Source organism: Plectropomus leopardus, chromosome 17 (genome assembly GCF_008729295.1).
Source record: "Plectropomus leopardus isolate mb chromosome 17, YSFRI_Pleo_2.0, whole genome shotgun sequence".
In the NCBI taxonomy this organism is placed as follows: domain Eukaryota; kingdom Metazoa; phylum Chordata; class Actinopteri; order Perciformes; family Serranidae; genus Plectropomus; species Plectropomus leopardus.
In genome coordinates, this window is record NC_056479.1 from 30,965,508 (window position 1) to 30,987,807 (window position 22,300).

Below are 22,300 nucleotides of genomic sequence, written 5' to 3' on the forward strand. Positions count from 1 at the left end.
TTTGTGTCATTTAATGGGATTTAATAACTATATTTTCAAAATTCATTTTTCAACATTTCATTTATTACAGAGGTTGTTTTTTTCTCGTCTTTCATTAAAACTTTGACTCGTAACGCGTTCTGCCGTCTGTTTATGACTGTTGACGGTTTGTTGGGAGAAAACAGATCACACAACATGCACACCTCTGTTAAAAATCCTCCGTGAGACACACGAAGACAAACATAAAGGACAGGTGGACACGGTACCTGCCGTCTCTCTGAGCGGCTCCTCCCTCCGTGACCGTCTTCACGAAGATCCCCAGTTTCTCCAAACCCATGTCAGCGCCAGCACCCATCCCGATGATACTGATGCCCAGACCGTCACTGTCTGTGCACGCACACACACACACACACACACACAGATATACCACACACACACACACACACACACACACACACACACAGAGATATACCACACACACACACACACACACACACACACACACACACACACACACAGATATACCACACACACACACACACACACACACACACACACAGATATACCACACACACACACACACACACACACACGCACACACACTCACTCACTCACTCACTCACTCACACACACACACACACTCACACTCAACACACGTACTCACACACACACACACACACACACACACACACACACACACAAACACACACACACACACAGATATACCACACATACACACACACACACACACACACAGATATATACCACACACACACACCACACACACACAGAGATATACCACACACACACACGCACACACACAGAGATATACCACACACACACACACACACACACACACACACACACACAGATATACCACCACACACACGCACACACACACACGCACACACACACGCACACGCACACACACACACACAGACATCATGTGAGTATTTGCTTTTATGGATGACATCACTTCTCTCGATATGAAAATTTTGAAATCGAGCAAACTGGAGCACTCGTGTTTTTTGGTTATTTTGCTGCTGTGAGCTGCCGTCATGGAGGGTTGCTGGTTCAAATCCCTCCAGAATGACCAGCTGCTCATTCGGCTAATCTGCACTGAGCATAATCCCATAAAGAGATTACGGAGCGCCCACCAACACGTGTGTGTGTGTGTGTGTGTGTGTGTGTAGTGACAAAAGGCTTGACTGAGTGACTCTCAATGATTGTGAAGATGTGTGTGTGTGTGTGTGTGTGTGTGTGTGTGTGTGTGTACCTTTCTCCAGCTCCACAGGAAACAGGTCCAGCTTCTCGACTCGTTTCTCCAGCTCGTACTCGGCTGAGGCCGCCATCGGGTCGACATCGTCGTTGCGGCGATCGTAGTCCTCGTTGGAGTAGGTGGTGAAGACCTGCACACAGGGCAAAGGTCAAAGGTCAGACAGCATGACAGCGGGCTGTTCTCGATTCTCTGTTTAGTGCCTCCTTGTCTCCTCGTCTCCTCGTCTCCTCGGTCCTCCTGCCTGTGACCCAGACGTCGATCTTGCAAATCAACCGTCATTCCAAATAACAGAAAAGCTAGAAATATAAGACAAAAGACAAAAAAACAAAAACAAAAAAACAACCAGAAACAAAACCAAACTCACTTTACCGTAATACCACCTTTAAAACTAAGAAAATAACGAGAAAAAAAAAACAACCCTCAAATAAATCAGTTAGGATCATACATAATTCTGAAATAAGCCATTCAGCATAATGACAGCTTCTACTTTTTGTAATTTAAAGGGATATTTCACCCAAAAATGAAAATTCACCCATCATTCAGCCAACAATCACAGCAAATGAAGTGGTGACTGGGTTCAAATGTTAAAAACATACATCATAAAACCACAAAATGTCTCCGGGCTGCTCGTCTGAAGTAATGCAAGTGTCCTGAAGCCCCGACGTGCCAAGTTGTTTTGAAAAACGTCACTGTAGAAAAGTACAACAAAGTCACATAACATTCTCCAAAACACAGCTCGGTGTGTGTATCGAAATTTCAAGGAAAATAAGCTTAAGCAAGTCTGCAATGTGAAGCCAGCTGGTGTGGAGCACAGGAACGTTCACAGGACGAACGTCTCTGATCCTGCAGCTGTGAGAGAGTCACACAATAAAATCCTCCTCCAGCCGCTCTGCAGCGCCGCTGACTCGCATCCCAGCACGCTCTGAGAGAAGCACGCAGACACGGAAGAGAGACGTCACTTTACAACGAAATCTGACGCATTTCACTTTCACAGGGAAAACTAAATATGTGGGTCACTTTCCTCATCTCCATCCCGTCGTTCACATCTTTCCCTCCACGCTCTGTATCACGCCCCTCCCCCCCTCGCTGGAAGGTCCGCAGCATCTGTCTCCCCGGTGACCACATCCACCATCACGTGGCTTCGTTCCCATAGCAACCGCAGGCTTGCCCAGCTTGAGTTTGGCACCACCACTGACCCGCTCTCTCGCTCTGTCCCCGTCTGGCAGATATGCTAATGTGTGTGTGTGTGTGTGTGTGCGTGTGTACATACAGATAGAGACAGCGCCACAGGCCTTTATGTGTAGGAGGCGATGGTTACAGTATTATTTACATCTGTAGAGGACAGATGCACACACCCACACACACACACACACACACACACACACACACACACACAAACACATACACACACACAAACAGGGTCAGAGGGCGTGATTGTTAAACCGTTTCCTGTAGTCACATTTCCTTCCTGTTAAGTAACTTTAAAGCCATGTTTATGTGTGTGTGTGTGTGTGTGTGTGTGTGTGTGTAGAGTGTGTGTGTGTGCGTGTGTGGAGTGTGTGTGTGTAAAGTGTGTGTATATGTAGCTTCAGAGCATCCCCTGCACACACAGTCATCGTCACAGAAACACCACCAACATGTGGAGCATAAAAACAAACCGTTCACCTCTAAAAACATGAATATGCAGAATCACTGAAGCGCCTCTTTAATGTTAACAAGTGCCAAAGGTCAAATCTTTCAATCCACTGAACCTAAAAAATCCCTTTTAGAGCAGCTCTTCATCACTTCAGACGCTTCAAGATTTTTATCTCTTTCTGCAACAATAACATGCTTTTATTTTGGCGGTGTGGCTCTGCTCATGTGATGATGCAGAACAAATCGAAACGAGCTGACAGAAAAACTCCCCGAGCTCACATCGTCCCCCGACAGAGACACTCAGCCCTTTGAAACCTGGATCAGTTTCCTCTGCTGCACTCAGACCCCTTCACAGGCTGTTTAACCCTTCGAAAGCAAAGCAGAGTGGTTTGATCTCTTTTAAAAATGGCAGATATCTGAAAATGTTGTGTTTTTTTTTTTTAAATCAAGGAGAAAATGTCCAAAAAACTATATTTATAATTAGCAGGTAAATAATCATATTTTCAAAAATTGGATTTTTTTTTTCTATTGCATTTTTTTCTCCACATCATTTTCTTGAACCTTTTACCTAATTTGCAGCTGATTTTTTAGCCTTCCCCCCATGTTTTTGAAAAAAATCAAACCAACTTGCCCAGGTTTCGAAGGGTTAACAAACATGAACACATCATAGACTAAACACACAACCAGCAAAACATTTTTGCTTAAAGAAAGACTTAAACAATGAATCGATTACACAGAAAAATGATTGTCAAATAACTTTCAGTCACTTTAAGTAATGAATTCTTGAGCGTCACTTCTCCCAGACGGCACTGTGCAGCTTTTATTGATTAAAATATGCAGGAAAACAGCCTGAATGACCAGCCAGGAAAAGTTTTCTACCAGCACCAGCAGCTCACTCAGACGTCTGTATCCTGACGTAACCTGAGACGTCGGGGTGGATTTTATCATGTAGCACTTTGAGATTTGCTTCAAATGTAAAGTGCATCAAAAATAAAATCTATAATAATTATTATTATTCTTATTATTATTATTATTATTATTACTGGATTTCAAAGACACGGCACAATCAACTCCAAAACCTCCACATAATCAGATCCATCACAGACCGCCTCCTACTACCCTGAACGCAGAGCCACAGCAGGTCAGGTTAACCCTTTAATGTCCTGGTTAATTGCCAACTATGTTCTATAAACAAGTTTCACATCATCCATCCTCATTCAGCATTTTGAGCAGTTTAAATCAGCTGGTCTGTTTGTTTTTGAGAGGAAGAGATCTCCGTGAATAATTCAGCACCTAATAAAACCTCCTGTACTAAGAAAACTGAAGAAATTCGGACCTGAAGTTTCAGCTGGCTGCAATCTGCTGTCCTCACCACTAGACGTCACTAAATCCTGCACAGTGCTCCTTTGAAAAGAATACAGACAAAACAAAATAAAACTATACGAAGCACACACTGAAGCTAAAAATAGACGCAGACTCGCCGCTAATCCACGTTGGCTGAGTGGTGAATTAGTCTGAGTCACTCCAGGATCTCAGGCAGGTAACTGGATCAGGACGGAGCAGAGACACGATGAAACCCTGCCGCTGTCTCTCAGCCTCTACGCTGCTGTGGTCCTGAGATACAGATGTGATGAACAGAGGGGAGGCGGGATCAAAGGATCAGGGACATGCTTCTAAAATTAACCTTTTGAACTTGTAAACCGGAAGTCCTGCAAGTTCCAGCATTATATAAAGATTTAAAGCTCCACCTTAAACAAACTTCAGGTAAATTTCAGCACATTGTGCTGATAATAGGCCAACCTCTCCTGACTGCAGGACTCTGTCCACACTGGAGTGGGCTGTCGGACATGTCCCCGCGCTGGAGCGGGCTGTCGGACATGTCCCCGCGCTGGAGCGGGCTGTTGGACATATCCACGCTGGAGCGGGCTGTTGGACATGTCCCCACGCTGGAGCGGGCTGTCGGACATGTCCCTGCGCTGGAGGGGGCTGTTGGACATGTCCCCACGCTGGAGGGGGCTGTTGGACATGTCCCCACGCTGGAGCGGGCTGTTGCAAATGGGACTAGAAAAGGTGTCCACAGGTTGTCACTAAGGTTCGACAGGGACTAGAAAACGTGCCTGCAGGCCATTACTGAGGGTGGACCTACCCTCTGGAGTGTTTCCATGGAAACGATCTTAGATAAGATCTCCTCATCTAAGTCATGCTTTCGTTTAACAGTGTTGAGCTACAGCTTAAATAATCAATTAGTCAATCAACAGTATTTTAGTTACACTTTCTCAACTACGACTTTATCTTCTCGTCTTTGTTCCACCATGACAACAAACTTTGTGTTTTAAACTTTAAACAGAAAAAAACGGACATTCGATGGCATCGCCTTTGGTGTAAGGAAGCTGGGCTGGACATTTTTCACTGTTATGGCGCTGAGTTGTTGATGCTGAAGGTGAAGTGAAGCCAACACCCCTCCAAACCTTCCTGTCACAACACATCCACGATAATCTCACCCGCCTTCTCCTCTCTACTGCGCGTTTATTGTTTCAGTCGCCATCATGAATCCGTGAACTCTGTAAAAGGATGATGTTCAGCTCACGTCAACACACACACCAGGTGTCATTTCCTCCTAACAAAGCTTCACTCTGTGGTTCTTATCGATCGGCTCCGCCCAGCTGTGTGTGTGTGTGTGTGTGTGTGTGTGTGTGTGTGTGTGTGTGTGTGTGTGCTCAAGGAAAACAAACACACCCAGCAGCATTCCAGCAGCTTTTTGCAGACGCACAGAGGCCGCCGTGTTTACGGCAGATTCAGTGTGTCTTTAAATGTGACAATCAGGACGACGCGGCCTCTTCAACACTGTTTCACAGCCTGTGACTGATCGTTTATAACTCTTCACCGTTAACGCTGAGTTCATGTGTTAGTGTGAAATAATGCTGCCTTCAGGCGCTCCTCAGAAATATCGTATTTATGAGTTAACGAGCACATCAACAGCCTCCAAACTCGTAAATACGAGTGGGAAATTGGGAAACTTCAATGATACCTGTTGCTTAGTTGTGATGTTTGTGTGACGTTTCAGGGCAGAAGCATGAAAACAATGTCAACAACTGATGGTAAAAATAATTTATTTTGTTATTTTGTTCCTCGTAGCTCTCATTGACTTTTAGTCGTTGCACATTTTAGTTTCTGCATCTTTTAGCTGCAGTGAGCAAACTTTAAACTGTAACGCAGCCAGGCGAGTATACTAACACTGATAACAACGTTATTTTATAACACGAGTCGCTGACTTCATGTCATAAATGCATAAACGTGGTGGACAAAAGTCAGTGTTTGGTCAGACTCAAAAATGAACAAGAAATTAATAAAAATTTCAAGAAAATGACCCGTAACAACAACAACAAAAAAGAAGAGAAAAATTAGGAACTTTTACTTTGTAAAACCTCAGGGAGCTTATTCATTTTTATGTTGCAGGGAATTTGCTTTATTTGATGTTGCAAGTTTAAGTTTTGATCAAACATTTTCTAAACGTATTTAAAACAAATTTGTGTTGAAGTTTGTTATATTCCAAATTCTAAATATTGACAAAGATTTTAATTTTTATTGCAAATGCATATCAGTTTCAAAAATGGGTTACTTGTCTCTTTAACTAATAATAATCAGTAGCTGCCCTGAAAAATAATACTGTTCGACATCTGGTTTAAACGCTCTCAGCAAAAATGCAACTCATCCTCATGTTGTTCCCACTTTAGCACCTTCAGAAGAACGACCTCCCAAATCTGAAAGTACGACCTTCTGACATCACGTGAATGCAGCATCATTTTCTCTGCAGAGTTGTTCATGTTGCATTTCTGTGAAGAGATCGAGGAGGTTTTTACAACAGGGCGTGCTGTGGAGGCGAGAGGGTGGAGACTCGTGTGGCTCCAGACCGTGTTTGAGCTCTCCGGTCTGACTCTGACTTGAAGTAACTCGTGATGTCAGAGCAGCAATTACCGACCAGTTTGGAAAATGAGTAATAACGACCGACGTGTCCGGGCAGCGAGTGTCTCTTCGCTGGCTCTGATCCCTGCAGCACAACACCTCTCCGAACACCAAAAAACACCTGACCCGAATGAGCTGCAAACTTTTACGAAAATAACTCGCAGTTATAGAGTCAGAGAATCACAGCGGCTGGAGACAAACAACCAAACAGGCAATTTTCCAGGTCATTTCCCTTCTTTTAAACTTTCTTTTCCATTTTTTTCACAAATTTTCTCGTAATTTTTTATTTCTTTTTAACTTTCTTTTTCTTTTGCCTTTTTTTTAAACAAATTTTCAATTAATGTTATTTTTTCACTTTTTTCTTTTTGCCCACTAATTTTTTAGGTAATTTTCTTTTTTTTACTTTCTTTTGGTTTTTTCTCTACACATTTTCACATAATGTTACTTATTTCTAATTTTTTTCCACATTCATTTTTAATATTCATTCATTTTTTAGGTCTTTTTTTTCCACTCATTGCCTTCTTCTTATGTGTTGCAAAGAAATTTTTGCTCAGGTTTCAAAGGGTTAACTGTGAAATGAGAAAGACACAGGCATGTTAATGTATAATATTATTTAAATGACTTTAAAAAAGTGCATTTTGTGCACAGAGCGATACAAGTGTGTGCAGTATCAAATCAGGCCCTGGAGGGTTAAATAAAAAGCATCAGACGGCAACATCAGAAAACACCAGAACTGTGCTACTTTTTGTGCTCAGTGATGCTGAACACAGATGTTTTTGGTGGTTTGAGCAGGTGGTTTCGCCGCAGCAGCTGCAGACGCCGCTCCACGCGGTTACCTCGGCAGCAGCTGACTGCAGCCGTTACCTCGGTAGTAAACAACGCCGCCTCAGGCCACATGTCTACTTTTAGCTGCTCTGTGGCTGAAGAGGTCAGTGGTTAACGGCTTTAAGGTCCACGAAAATGTAAAGAATTCATTTCTGACCTGACGCCTGGCCTGAAATAAAACGCGTCTCCTCATTATCTTCTGCCGCCTGCACGAGCGGACACGACGACGAGAGGCTGAAAGCTGTTTACACTTTATTTATATGTTATTTTATTTTTCATATATATGTTTATATATTATTTTATTTTTTATATATCGTATACATTTCATATCGTATATATTTCATTTTTATATATTTTTATATCTAATCTAGGTCACAACATTAATACCATTTTACATTTTTAATTGATATTTAATATTAATAGTGAATGAATTAAAAAGTTTCTTACCACTGTCCAAACATTGACTTTTTGCCGCCATGTTTATGCATTTATGTGGTCAAGTCGGCGCCTCGTGTCGAAGAACGTTGTTCTCAGTGTTGGTGAACTCGCCTCGCTGCTTTACGGCTCAGTTTGTCTGCTGCAGCTAACAGATGCAGATATTAAAATGTGACTCTATGTCAGTGTGAGTCAATGAGAGTCAATGAGAGTCAAAATTTCCCGCTTGTAATTGTGACTTTGGAGGTCGTTCGTGTGTTCGTAACTTGTAAATACGATATTTCTGAGGAGCACATGAAGGCAGCAGTTGTCCTGTCTGAATACTTTAATCCGTGTTTCACCTCGCAGATCTCACTTTTGGGTCTCTTCAGCTGCATAAAATATAAAACATAATGTCAGTCGATGTTTTGCAGTCGTCTCTGAGGAGTCTGCTGCTAATGTGACGGCTTCATTACGGCGTGTTGAGGCGTGTTTCACAAGCACACACACACACACACACACACACACACACACACACACACACACACACACACACACACAGTTTGAGCTAGAGTCAGCAGGAAATACTGTGGCGAAATCAAAGAGCAAAATCCCCCGAGCAACTCATGTGTGTGTGCGTGTGTGTGTGTGTGTGTGTGTGATGTTAACGAAGGAGGAAGTCAGCGAGTCTTTCAATCATTTCTCTTAATCTCTTTTTTGTAGTTTCCAGCGTACGGAAGATAACGGAGCGCGCACACGTGCACATCTGTACAAAGCCTTCAATGAAGCTTTTCAGCTTCCGTATTCTCCCATTTTATCATTTTAACACCTTTTTCCAAATGTTCAGCGCTGCAAAAATGAATCACACTAATGTTTTTTATGGTCTGTCGTCATCTTCAAACCTGCGTTTAGTCTTCATGTACCAAAAACCGCAGGTCCGCTGCAACTCTCTTCTTTTTAACCCTTTCAAATCTGAGCAAATTCTCTTGATTTCTCTCAAAAGCATTTTAGGAGGGCAATCAGCAACATATCAAGAAATTACCCCAAATTTGTCCAAAAAGAGTAAAAAGTTTCAAGAATATTATGCGAAAATCAGCAATAAAAGAAAAACAAAAAACAGTTAAAAAAACAGTAAATTATCTGAAAAAAGGAGAAAAAAAAACGTACAACATACATTTTTATCCCTAACATCATTTTAGATATATAATGATAAAATATAAATAAATATATAGAAATATTGGTTTCTGGACTCCTTTTTGTTAAATTATAATAATCTCTTTTTAGAACTGTATTTTCTAATTTGACTAATTTGGTCATCTTCTTTTCACATTTTACATTTTACTTTAGTTCATTTTTTTTCATCTGAAAACGAGAAAAAACTTAATGAGGAACTTGGCAAGAATTGTCCTCAAATTAAAAAGAAAAAAAAAAGTTAAAGGTGAGAGGGAAATTTGCTGAAAATAAGCTGGACGGTACTGTCAGACATTATCAAAAAACTAAGAGAAAATTCCCTGAAAATTATATTTATAATTCTTAGAATAAAAAAATTATGCTATGTCTTCTGTATGTTTTTATTTATTTATTTACTTTTTACTTTTTTTGTTGCATATTTTTTGTCATTTTCTTCTTGTTTCTTGTTTTTTTTTGTAATTGCTTGCTGATTTTGGGGCATTTGTATTAAGTTGTTCATTACCTTCTTTCCATGCACTCAGGTCTCAAAGGGTTAAGGCTCTGACCGAGTTTTAAAAAGTAATTACATCCAACAAAACCTCACTGACCTTAATCGGCCCAGTGCTGAATTTAATCTTCCTGTTGGGCGGCGGAGGCTCCTCCTCCTCGGGGAGGCCCGGGATCTCGGAGCAGCTGGTCTCCGGCTGATACGCCTCCTCGTCTTCTTCGTCCTCCTCATCGTCTAGCTGGCTGCCCCCAGAGTCCTCCTCCCCGAGCCCGCTGTACGCGCTGATATCCACCAGATCTCCCTCCGAGTAATCCTCCTTCCTCGACCCGTCGTCGTCGTTCTCCTCCTCCTCCTCCCTCCTCTCAGAGTCCGCCTCTCTCTCCTCCGAGGACGGAGAGGAACCGGGAGGCTCCTTCTCTCCGTTTTCCAGGGAGGCGTGAACCTCGGCCTGCACCAGCCTGGCTCCGGCCTCAGAGCCGCCCCCGGAGCCGTCCAGTTCATCCGCCTGTGGCTCTGTGTCCGACGCGGCCCCCGTACTCGAGCCCCCGGCTTCAGTCGCCGTCGCCTCCGATTCCGGCTTAACCTCCGAAGAGGAAGAGGAGGAAGTGACGGTCACCGAGGACGAAGAGGAGGAGGAGAGCTGCTCTCCTGACTGTCCGCTCCCCTCCTTCTCCTCGCTGGCTTTCACTTCTCCTGTGCTCCTCTGTAGAGAAGCAGCCACCTCCGGGCGCTCTGCTGCACGGACGCTCGCAACTCCTGCTGCCGCCTCCTCGCGCGCCTCCTTACCTGGAGGGAGCACCTTCCCCTGAGAAAAAAAGACAGAGAAATCTTTGAATTGTTTTTTGTACTTTTAGTATCCATAAGGTGCTAGAAACGTCCTAAAATCCCAGAAATGTGCTAAATTTCGAGAAACCTCCTAAAATCCTGGAAACATCCTTAAATCTTAGAAATTCCTGAAATCCAAAAAAAGTCCTAAAATCTTACAAATGTCCTGTAACCCTCAAAACGTCCTGAAACCCTAGAAATGTAGTAAATCCAAAAAATGCCCCAAAATCCCGGAAACATCCTAAAATCTTAGAAATGTGTTGAAACCGCAGAAACGCCCTAAAATCCTGAAAACGCCCTAAAATCCTGAAAACGCCCTAAAATCCTGAAAACACCCTAAAATCCTGAAAACACCCTAAAACCCTGGAGTCGTAGAAATGCCTCTGATCTACACATTATGAATTCATACAGTCTGTTTTTTCCTTCGAAAAGCTCGTCGTTTTCCGCAGTTTCCTGCGTTTTTTGGAAGTTCAGCGAATCTCGTCACCTTTCTCGCCGGAGCCTCGGCTCTGGCCGGAGGTTTGGGCTTTGGGGGTAGAGCGGGGCCTGACCGACGCTGGGGGAGGTAGACAATGTTTGGCTGTTCGGCCTTCTCGAACACGGCGCTGAGCTGGCTCACGGTGGGGCTGACGGCGTCGCCGGGCCCGATTGAAGCGGCGGCGGGGCGGGGAGAGTAGCGGGAGCAGGAAGCGGGGCTGGAGCGGGAGCAGCAGGGGGGTCGTCCAATCGGTCCAAAGCCTCGGTGGAGCCGTTAAAGCGAGCCACGACATCTAGACGGCTGTCCTGGAAGCCCGACGCCCGCTCCTTCTTCAGCAGGATCCGGTTGGTGGCGGCTTGTTTCTCCTGGAGGAGAAAACGGTCAGTCGGTCAGACGGCACTGAATCAGAATCAGAACCAGCACATTAGTCACACAAAGAGCCTCCTGACCTGCAGAGTCCGCTGCTCAAAGATCCTCCTGGTCTCCTGCAGCTTGGAGAAGCCGCCTCCCTCTCCGCCTGCTTTGGAGTCGAAGCGGTTGACCCTCTCGGAGACCGTGGCGCCGAGTTTGAGCAGGGCGCTGTGGTCCACGTTCTCGTTAAGGCTGGACGCTCTCGGTAGGGACAGTTTCATCGCCTGATCTACACCTGCCCAGGACAGGAGGGGTTAAAACAATGTCACACAGTTTTAGTCTCACTGGCACGTTTTTATCAACCGTTTGACACAGTGGAGCTAAAATCGTGTTCAGCAGTTAGAGAGAGCGGTGAGGGGATGACGCGTTTCTGCAGGTTTATGATCCCTCCGTGTTTAGCTCAGCGTGATAATCTTCTTCTGTTTTGGAGCCTGAATGAAATAAATGATTTTTTTGGATTATTTTTTGTGACATGGTACAATGATTACTTCGTCTGTGGGTACTGGATACTCCGATACACATGTTACTTGAGTTATATAAGCATATTATCTATTAAGGTACAGTACACGGAATATATGATGGATGATGATGTACTTTTCTATTTTTCTACCATACTGCTCCTCCTCGGAACGTTAAATCTTCATCTCCATCATCACCTGCAGGAGTTCACACTGGTTTTTAAAGCGCTTGGACAAAAATCGAACTGGTGACCCACCGAGCGTTTTGGCCCCGTCCTCGTCGTCTCCAGGAGACTGCATCTGCATGAACATGTTCTTGATGCGGTGAACGTTGGATCCGTATTTCGGCCCCTCCCGGTGGGGCGGGGCAGAGGGGCGGGTTTGGAGGAGGGCCCGGAGCCTCCGTTGGCAGCATTGTTGAGGTGGTCAGTGGCCTTCTTGAGCGCCGCCAGCCCCGCCTCGTAGGCGTTGCGGTGCGGCGACGGACTCCGCAGGTTCGAGCTCCCGCTGCCACCGGAGGACCCGTTGCCCCCCGAGGCCGCCGGGGGTTCAGTCTTCATCATGTTTGGCGGATCAGATGCCCCGCGGAGAACAGCAGGTCAGCGGGGACGAGGACGGCAGCATCCTGCAGCTGTTTGACACTCACCTCCTGAAACACACACACACACACACACACACACACAGACACACACACACACACACACACACACACACACACACACACACACACACACACACACACACACACACACACACACACACACACACACACACACACACACACAGACACAGACACACACACACACACACACACACACACACACACACACACACAATGGGTCATATCAAGAGAGAGGACAAAATGACACTCAACCTTTCACCACACCAGCACACACACACACACTTTATTCCCGCTGTGTCATATTTAGAGAGAGGACAAAATGACTCCCTTTGTACCAACCAGCATTTTTTTATTCCCCGCTGTGTATTTATATTTTTTTGTACTTTATCCCTGCTGTGTATTCTTATTTTTTTACTTTATCCCCGCTGTGTATTTATATTTTTTGTACTTTATCCCTGCTGTGTATTTATTTTTTTACTTTATCCCCACTGTGTATTTATATTTTTTGTACTTAATCCCCGCTGTGTATTTATATTTTTTGTACTTTATCCCCGCTGTGTATTTATATTTTTTGTACTTTATCCCCGCTGTGTATTTATATTTTTGTACTTTATCCCCGCTGTGTATTTATATTTTTTGTACTTAATCCCCGCTGTGTATTTATATTTTTGTACTTAATCCCCGCTGTGTATTTATATTTTTGTTCTTTATCCCCGCTGTGTATTTTTATTTTTTGTACTTTATCCCCGCTGTGTATTTATATTTTTGTACTTTATCCCCGCTGTGTATTTATATTTTTGTACTTTATCCCCGCTGTGTATTTATATTTTTGTACTTTATCCCCGCTGTGTATTTATATTTTTCTACTTTATCCCCGCTGTGTATTTATATTTTTGTACTTTATCCCCGCTGTGTATTTTTTTTTTTTTAATTTATCCCGCTGTGTATTTATATGTTTGTACTTTATTCCCGCTGTGTATTTATATTTTTTTACTTTATCCCCACTGTGTATTTATATTTTTTTACTTTATCCCCACTGTGTGTATTTATATATTTTTACTTTATCCCCGCTGTGTATTTATATTTTTTTACTTTATCCCCACTGTGTATTTGTATTTTTTTACTTTATCCCCGCTGTGTATTTTTTTTTTAAAAATTTATCCCCCGCTGTGTATTTATATTTTTGTACTTTATTCCCGCTGTGTATTTATATTTTTGTACTTTATCCCCACTGTGTATTTATATTTTTGTACTTTATCCCCGCTGTGTATTTATATTTTTTTACTTTATCCCTGCTGTGTATTTACATTTTTTTAATTTATCCCCGCTGTGTATTTATATGTTTGTACTTTATTCCCGCTGTGTATTTATATTTTTTTACTTTATCCCCACTGTGTATTTATATTTTTTTACTTTATCCCCGCTGTGTATTTATATTTTTGTACTTTATCCCCGCTGTGTATTTCAGAGCCCCGCATGGCGCTCCAGGAGCCGTCAAAATAATCCAATTAAACGATGACGCACTGTGGCCTCACGTGTCAAGTGCATCTCCGCGGTGCTGCTCTGAATGCCAAACTCACTTTGTGACAGCGCCATCGTATGAATACAGAGCGCCGCCGCGGTCCCCGGACATCACACTGTTTTCTACGGATCACGATCTAATTAAGCGGCTGATTGTGTTTGTGCTGTCACATCTGCGCTGCAGTACGGCTTCATTTCAGGCAACAGCAGCAGCAACACTGACGCTGCTATTCTGCTGGTTCCCTGCATATAATAATAATAAACTATGACCATAAAAAACAAAATCCAACTGAGAAACAGAGCTGATGTTTACTGACTGAGACCAAATTACAGCAGGCTGATTTCAGAATGTGACCACAGAGTTTGTGACAACAAAATGATTTCATTGAAGTATCTGAAGGTCTCAAGAAAATGTTTATGTCATCATGATAATTTGCGCGAGGTCTCACACATATTCATTTATTTGTAGCAGCCCGCCACGATTAAAGCGTCTGCCGCCAGAGCCGTTGAAATACACATATACTGTTTCACGCTGCAGCTCTCGGAGTGCAGAGCGTATTCTGGGCACAAACGGAGCAGCAGAGCATCAGACGCATTCACAGACCTGCAAAAATCTCCAAATTCAGAGGGGACACAGAATGAAACGAAGGGCCGATTGATTAATGATAGAAAATTGGTTCCTTCCAGAAGAATCTTGGGAGTCACTGATCTAACGGAGCACGACAGTAACTCAACAATGGCAGCGGTAACTTGTTTATGTGGAATAACCAAACTGGCAATCAGGGCCTAGCAAAATAAAGATCAAAGATGGAATTTGGTTAAAAAAAATTATAAAGTTCAATTCTGTCTTTTGAGGAGATTAAAAATTATTGAGATATATATTATGTATCGAGATTCAGCCTAAAAACACTAATATAATCGAGTTTGTGTCGCCCGGCCCTTCTGTCACTGTGAAGACACAGAAAAAGAACTGAATAAAAAGCACGAACAGCGATAAAACCAACAGACAAACACAGGATCACCGCCTGCAGAAACACAAACTTCATCAACGCGAAAACTCAACGAGACGCTTTCACCCGACAGCAAACAGCCGACCGAGCACAGCGAGGACGGCTGACCATCACGCTAACGCGACAGGGATCCGTGTGAGCCGCTTCGAAAACCTCATACGGAAAAGAACGATTATTTACTGAAATGTGGACGGAGCCAGAGACACGTCTCATTTGTCCAGCAGACTCAGACTGTGGGATCAGTGTGAAGATTCACAGCTGAGGTGTGAAGTTCATCAATGATACATGTCACACAACAATGATGCAGCGAGTCTTCGTTTGATTCAACACGGCTCGCTGCACCACAAACACAGCCGAGTCGAAACCTGCAAAAATACTAAAGTCCCATTTTCCATCACCATCAGCTCAAACACACAAAACGCTTCGTGTGATGTCATCCTTGATTAGGCGACATTTCCTCTGGCTCTGGAGATCTGCGGTCGTCTCAGTAAAGTCTTCACCGGCTGAGTTTGGTGTGTTTCCTGCTCACGTCTGACAATTAGCACCGAACACTCAGTGCAGCTCGGCTTAACGGCAAAAATAGTTATGCTTTTATTTCGTCATAAAGAATGGGAAAATTATGAAGTTCTTCTATTACAGTTCACCCTGAAGCAAACTGAAGGAAATTATTTCATGTTCATTTCCTTCAATAGTTGCTGACATTTACCTCAAAGCAGCTGATGTCTCATGAAAGGTCTGGGGTCGTTTTTTATCCAAGCAAACGTTTACAATCATATAATACAAATGAAATTATCACTATTTATGAGCTGAAACTTGGCACATCTGTTTGTCATATCTGCTAGAAAAATGACAAACACAATTAATCAAACAGGAAGTTTTTCACCAGTTCTGATATATTTGCAAAGTTTCATGAGTTTTTGAGGACCTTAAGGCTATCAAAAAACAATTCATTTGTGAAAATAATAATAATAATTCTAGTTTTAATTGGGCCGTTGTGACCACCTTGCTCTCGTTGCTCTGGCCCTAATTATTAAAGTATTTGATGATGAGTTTTTCTGCTTAACTTTGCAGCTCCTAAATTCAATTTTCAGACCCTAACCTCTGAGAACAAAAACTCAACCAATCGCTAAAAATATTGGCATTTTACATTTGTCCAAAACACAGATACATAACATTTGTGCATTATTATGTAGCAGTGATGTCTCTGTAAGAAAACAACCACTTTTCTAACACAATCACGACAGGAAACGCAGCAAAAACAACAGTGTTTTGTGGCACAAACCCAGCAGGAATTGCAGCGATATCTCAGTAAAAAACAACAGCTTTGCGTCACTATCACAACAGGAAACGCAGTGATCTCTGTTTAAACAACAAAGTCTATTTGTGGAACGCTCCTGGCAGCAAACACAGCGACAGGTCACTTCAAAAAATTTGTTTGTTTGTCTGCAGCAGTGGTCTGCAGCTCGGCAGGTGTCTCACTCAGCTGACAAAGTCAGCTCATACACTGTGTCGCTTTAAAAACGCTGATTTTACACGCTTGAAACGTACAAATGTTAATGAATCATGGTTTGCAGAAATGAACAAGACAACATTTGCTCCTGGCAACCGGGCTGCAAAACTCCACTCACTCATCAATGCGCTGCAACAACAGGCTGCAACAACGCTCTGCAACAACGTGCTGCAACAACGCGCTGCAACAACGCGCTGCAACAAGGCACTGCATCAACAAGCTGCAACAATGCGCTGTGTCAACAAGCTGCAACAACGCACTGCATCAACACGCTGCATCAACAAGCTGCAGCAACGCACTGCAACAACGTACCCCAACAACGCGCTGCGACAATGTGCCGAAACAATGCGCTGAATCAACACGCTTCAACAACGCGCTTCAATAACATGCCGCAACCACGTGCTGCAACAATGCACTGCATCAACAAGCTGCAACAACACACTGCAACAATGCGCTGCATCAACAAGCTGCAACAACACGCTGCAACAACAAGCTGCAACAACACGCTGCAACAATGTGATGCATCAACAAGCTGCAACAACGTACCGCAACAATGCGCAGCAACAACATGCTGCATCAACACGGGACAACATGTGCCACAACAACGTACTGCATCAACAAGCTGCAACAACAAACTGCAGCAATGCACTGCATCAACACGCCGCAACAACGTGCCGCAACAATGCGCTGCATCAACAAGCTGCAACAACGCGCTGCATCAACACGCCGCAACAACGTGCCGCAACAATGCGCTGCATCAATAAGCTGCAACAACGTGCCGCAACAATGCGCTGCAACAACGTGCTGCATCAACAAGCTGCAACAATGCACTGCATCAACACACTGCATCAACAAGCTTCAACAACAAACTGCAAAACTCCACTCACTCATCAACACGCTGCAACATGCATCTGAACTGAAGGTGGATAAAACATGTTGGATCACGTTGTTGTGTGTGCGCTGGTTTACATCCGTTTCCACGGCAACGCTAACAGACTGGATACTATATTGAATTAAGTATTGAATTAAACTGGTTTTAGGCAGGTCAGACTTATAAAATAATGCTGATTGGCATTCTGGGGAACGAAGGAAAAAAGATTATGTCCCTGTCTGGCCCCACACACACACACACACACACACACACACACACACACACACACAGTCTTGTGACACCTTGTGACACTATCTTGCCAAAGTGTTGATTCTCACACACTGATCATGTGAACTTAAGTGAGCAAATCCAACGTAAAGCAAATAACCTTTACAGACGCCTCCAGACACACACACGCGCACACACACACGCGCACACACACACACACACACACACACACACACACACACACACACACACACACACACACACACACACACGGCTCCTGGCTTCTTTCCTGTTATTGTTGAGATGAACCTTGCGGCTCCCTGACACATCTGACCAAAAACTGACATGCACACAAACAGAATGTGCCTCCATAACTCCATCTCTTCTTCATTTTGTGTTAAGAAATAAAAACTGTATCCAGTCAGATTTGATTTTTCACTCCCCGTCTTTCCGAGAACAACTTCACCCATCTCCTGCTACCCCTAATCCTTTGCGGTTACAAGGCTGCTTCCTGTCATTGAGTCCCGACGGCACTTTGGTTGTCCTGTTTTATCACTTTTCCACCGACGTCAAACAACTTCCGTTCTGGTTCCAGCACCTAATTGTGAACCGTTCTGAGGGCTTCCACTACAAATAAAGTGGTTCAGAACCCGAAAAGTTGGTTCTTGTTGCTTGTTTTTTGGGGTAAAAAACAAAAATGTGTAATAAAAGAACAAAAGGTAATCCCAGATAATCAATATAATCCTGACCAGGAGGAAAAGCGGGCTGGTGTGCACGCAGTTTACAATAACCCTGGATGTATAAAAAGGGGTCAAGAACCAGAGCTGACTTGGTGGAAAATGACGACTTCGACATTTTCAGGCGTCAATATCTGTTCAGGGGCATCACTCCCATCCAGCTTAGAGAAATCTGAGGACTCAGTGCAGAATTATTGGGATAATTCCTGTTTATTATAACCAGGGCCCCTTTATCAGATGGATCAAATCTTAAATAATGTGTTGTTCAAAAACAAAACAAAAAAGAGCGATTTGATTATTAGAGTAGATCATGTAATCCAGTTTTGATCCGGCTAAAACCTTCAGTGTGTGTTGTTCAAGACTTTTAAGTCGGGTTGGGAAACAAAAAGATCGGGATTATCATCACCTGGAGTTGATTAGTTAATTAATCATTTGCAACAGACAGCTTTGGTCGCCACTCTGACGTTGTTTTGGTGTTTGGGCCCTTAAATGTATTTTATATTATTGTACAGCCCTTTCTAACTGTGTTTTATGAGCTGCTATACAGAGAAAGCTTATCATTATTTTTTCAAAGTAAAAATAAATTTAGAAAAGCTTATTTCCCCATATAATAATGCTCCATTCGCTGCCAACATGAAACTAAAATTATTATTATTATTTTATTTTAACCTTCATTTAACACTTGAATTAATCACAAAGATGCAGTTAAAAGTAGCTTCTAAAAATTGCTTCCCTCCTGCTGTTTTCATGACATGACAGTGACCCGACGCCGGCTCTTCTACCTGTTGGTCTCTACAGAGCTAGTTACCTAAATTATTTCGTCCAATTTGGAGCCTTGGTTATTCAGATTTGAAAAATCTTGATAACTGTGGATCTGGATCAGGGTGATCCAGTCCAGATTTACTTTGAAAAAGCAGCACAAAAGTAGCATGTGCTTCTCTTGTGCTGCATTCAGGTGCCTTTCATGAGTATTTAACCTCTGACGCTTCAGCAAATTGGTTTGATATGTTTTCCAAAAACGTGGTATATGAGTTAGAAAATGTCATTTAAAAAACATCTTGGGAAAAAATATCCATAGAACTTCCTATTCATCAAAATTGTTTCAAAAATATCATTTTAAAACCTTTTTTTGATCATTTTCTTATTTTTCAGTTTCAGTTTGGGGGTAATTTCTTCCTAAGTTGTTCATTGACTTCTTTCCACACTTTTGAGCGAAATCGGGCCAATTTGATCAGGTTTCAAAGGGTTAAAGACTGATATATCAGTGTGGACTACAGGAATCTGTAACCACCTTCTAGTGTATTGTATTTATCCAGAGCTGCCTTCCTCCTCCCACGAATGACACACACACACACACACACACACTCTGTCAATACAATCTAAAATAAAACCATCACAGCACAAACTGCTGCCTGCTGCACCAACAATCATCAGCATATGGAGGTAAATGACTTATTGACTTATAACCTATAGCTGGGAGAACAGCTCCTCCCTTCACTAAATACAGGCTGCACACACACACAGACACACACACAGACACACACACAGACACACACACACACACACACACACACACACAGCCAAGCCTGTGTTTTTCTAAATCACATGTGTGAAAATGTGAGATGTGTTTGGGTGGTTAGTGTGGCCAAAATGACCTTGTCTCATCATTTCAGTGAGGACTGCAGCTCTGCAAGTCCATCTGTGTGTGTATGTGTGTGTGTGTGTGTGTGTGTGTGTTCATATGGACAACACAGTGCATGAGAGAGATAGACACTGCTGCTGTAGATGCTTCCACACTGACACGGTCATAATAAGTCCTTAAGTCTGTCTCTGCACAACATCTCTGTCTCTGCGTGTCTATGTGCGTCACGCACGCAGCGGTTAACAGAAGGCACATTATAGCAGCTACAATGACTCCATCTATTCACCCCACAGTCCCTGCATCTGTCGAGGAGACTCCGGGCCTTGTGCGACTTCACTGAGGCAGACACACACTGCGTGCTCCTGCTGCTGTTGGCTACAGACAGGCTTTGTTGGCATATGCTGCTAGCTCCGAACCTCCATACAAAAACATACATTTTTTAAGAGGCGTCGATTTCGAGCAAATATATCGCCACGAAATCATCTTATACAGGTATTGCGAATCAATACGAGACACTTATTAATTCGGGGTGCGCCTAAAACATAGAGCAGCGTTTACTCCAGTCAAAAGGTCAACATTTCCTTGTGGCCCGCGTTTCCCCTTCCGTCAAAATATACCCGAGCGGAAGGCGACGTGTGCACCGTGCTCACACATCTAAACTTGATCTTATTTTAATTTCAACATGTTTTGAAGACTCAATCATGCGCCGAATTTTCCAGAAGGCGTTGATGTATCCAAGGAGAGTGTGTTCACATCCGTAGAGGTGTTTATCTTAAACTAAAAGCACGAGAGTCTAAATGAGCAAAATAAGTAATGGAGTTCGGCGCGGCGCTCTTTCTGGAGGAGAGAAAACGCGGCGCGGGGACTCCGGATGTGTTTCTCTGTTTTTAATGGTCACGTCGGTAAAATCCAGCACTTGTCGGTGAGCAGCTGCGGCAGAGAGCGGGAGCTACCGTGTCACCGGTCGGTCGAGGACCCAGCGGCGGGCGGACGACAGGCCCTGCTGGGTGTCTGTCTGACGCGCTGCGTCGCTTCCTTCCTGCAGCCTCTCCTCTTTCAGACAAACGGCGCGTTTTAACGCGGGCCGGACCCCGTTAACACCGGAACCCGGTGCGGCTCTGCGCGCCGCCTCGCTCCGGTAAACATACCTTATGTTCCAGGTTGTCAGAAGCAGCCCGGTGCCCGTTAAGCTCCGCGGCGGAGACGGTCCATTGTCCTGCAGCTGATTCCTCCTGCGAGCGAGCAGACTGAGTGCCAGCCTCTCCTCTGCTCCTCCCTCTCCTCCTCCTCCTCCTCCTCCTCCCATCTCCTTCCTCCATCCCTCTCTCTCCTCCTCAGGCCGGCTCTTCTGCGTCCTTTCCCTCCTCCCTTCATTCTCTCCTTCCCTTCATACCCTTTCTGTCTGCTCCTCTCTTTCCTTCACACAGCTGGGACACTGGCTCTGCTCGGGGCCCTTCTGACACATCACAGAGGGCCAGGGGCCCATCGCAGCAGCTGTCCAGGATTTTAGCACAATTCTGGGATTTTAAAATATTTTTTTAAGAATTTTGGATCTCTTCGGTTTTCAAGTCTTACATTTTGGGACATTTCTTAGATTTCTCTGAATTTAGGACATTTCTAGGGTTTTATCTTATGATTTTAGAATTTCTCAGATCTAAGAGCGATTCTAGGATTTTAGGACATTTCTCACATTTAAGGACGATTTTTTAGGATGCCTCTTGAGACCCGAGACTCGCAGATTTAACCCCGTGTTTACCTGAGACTCGCAGATTTAACCCCGTGTTTACCTGAGACTCGCAGATTTAACCCCGTGTTTACCTGCCTGTGGGCTGCTTGACTTTGAGAAGCTGTCAGAAGCGACAGCTCAGTGAGTGAGGAGCATTTCAGCTACAACACGGGGGTTCAGCGACCTCTGCTGACCGATAAAAGCAACTACACCTCTGCTACTTTTACAGTTAACCCTTTAACGGCAGGACCCTCACAAATAGGCTAAATTTACATGAGAATATAATAATAATATTTACATGTTTAAAATCATGTCACGGAAATATGTACACATGTTTGTATATTAACATTTTTTCCTAGGCCATTCATTTTTATTTTATTCTTGCTTTTATGTATCTATTTATTACAATTGTTTTTGCTAATTTTGAGTAATTTCTTTTAAGTTTTGGGAAAGTAAAAATCATGTAAATAAATGGTTACTCGTATATT

General features: G+C 43.5%; 1 protein-coding gene across 1 annotated transcript in view; it reads right to left on the minus strand.

Annotated features, from left to right (window-relative positions):
- The window catches only part of LOC121956098 (neurabin-2-like), a 29,046-nt gene extending 7,711 nt beyond the window's left edge, over positions 1 to 21,335 (minus strand). The window contains 9 exon segments of the mRNA XM_042504198.1: positions 246 to 366; positions 1,256 to 1,388; positions 9,874 to 10,578; positions 11,086 to 11,258; positions 11,261 to 11,441; positions 11,526 to 11,722; positions 12,203 to 12,292; positions 12,295 to 12,594; positions 21,235 to 21,335. Coding sequence (XP_042360132.1) covers positions 246 to 366; positions 1,256 to 1,388; positions 9,874 to 10,578; positions 11,086 to 11,258; positions 11,261 to 11,441; positions 11,526 to 11,722; positions 12,203 to 12,292; positions 12,295 to 12,508 — 1,814 coding nt within the window. The 5' untranslated portion in view covers positions 12,509 to 12,594; positions 21,235 to 21,335.
- Between the last annotated feature and the right edge of the window lie 965 nt (positions 21,336 to 22,300).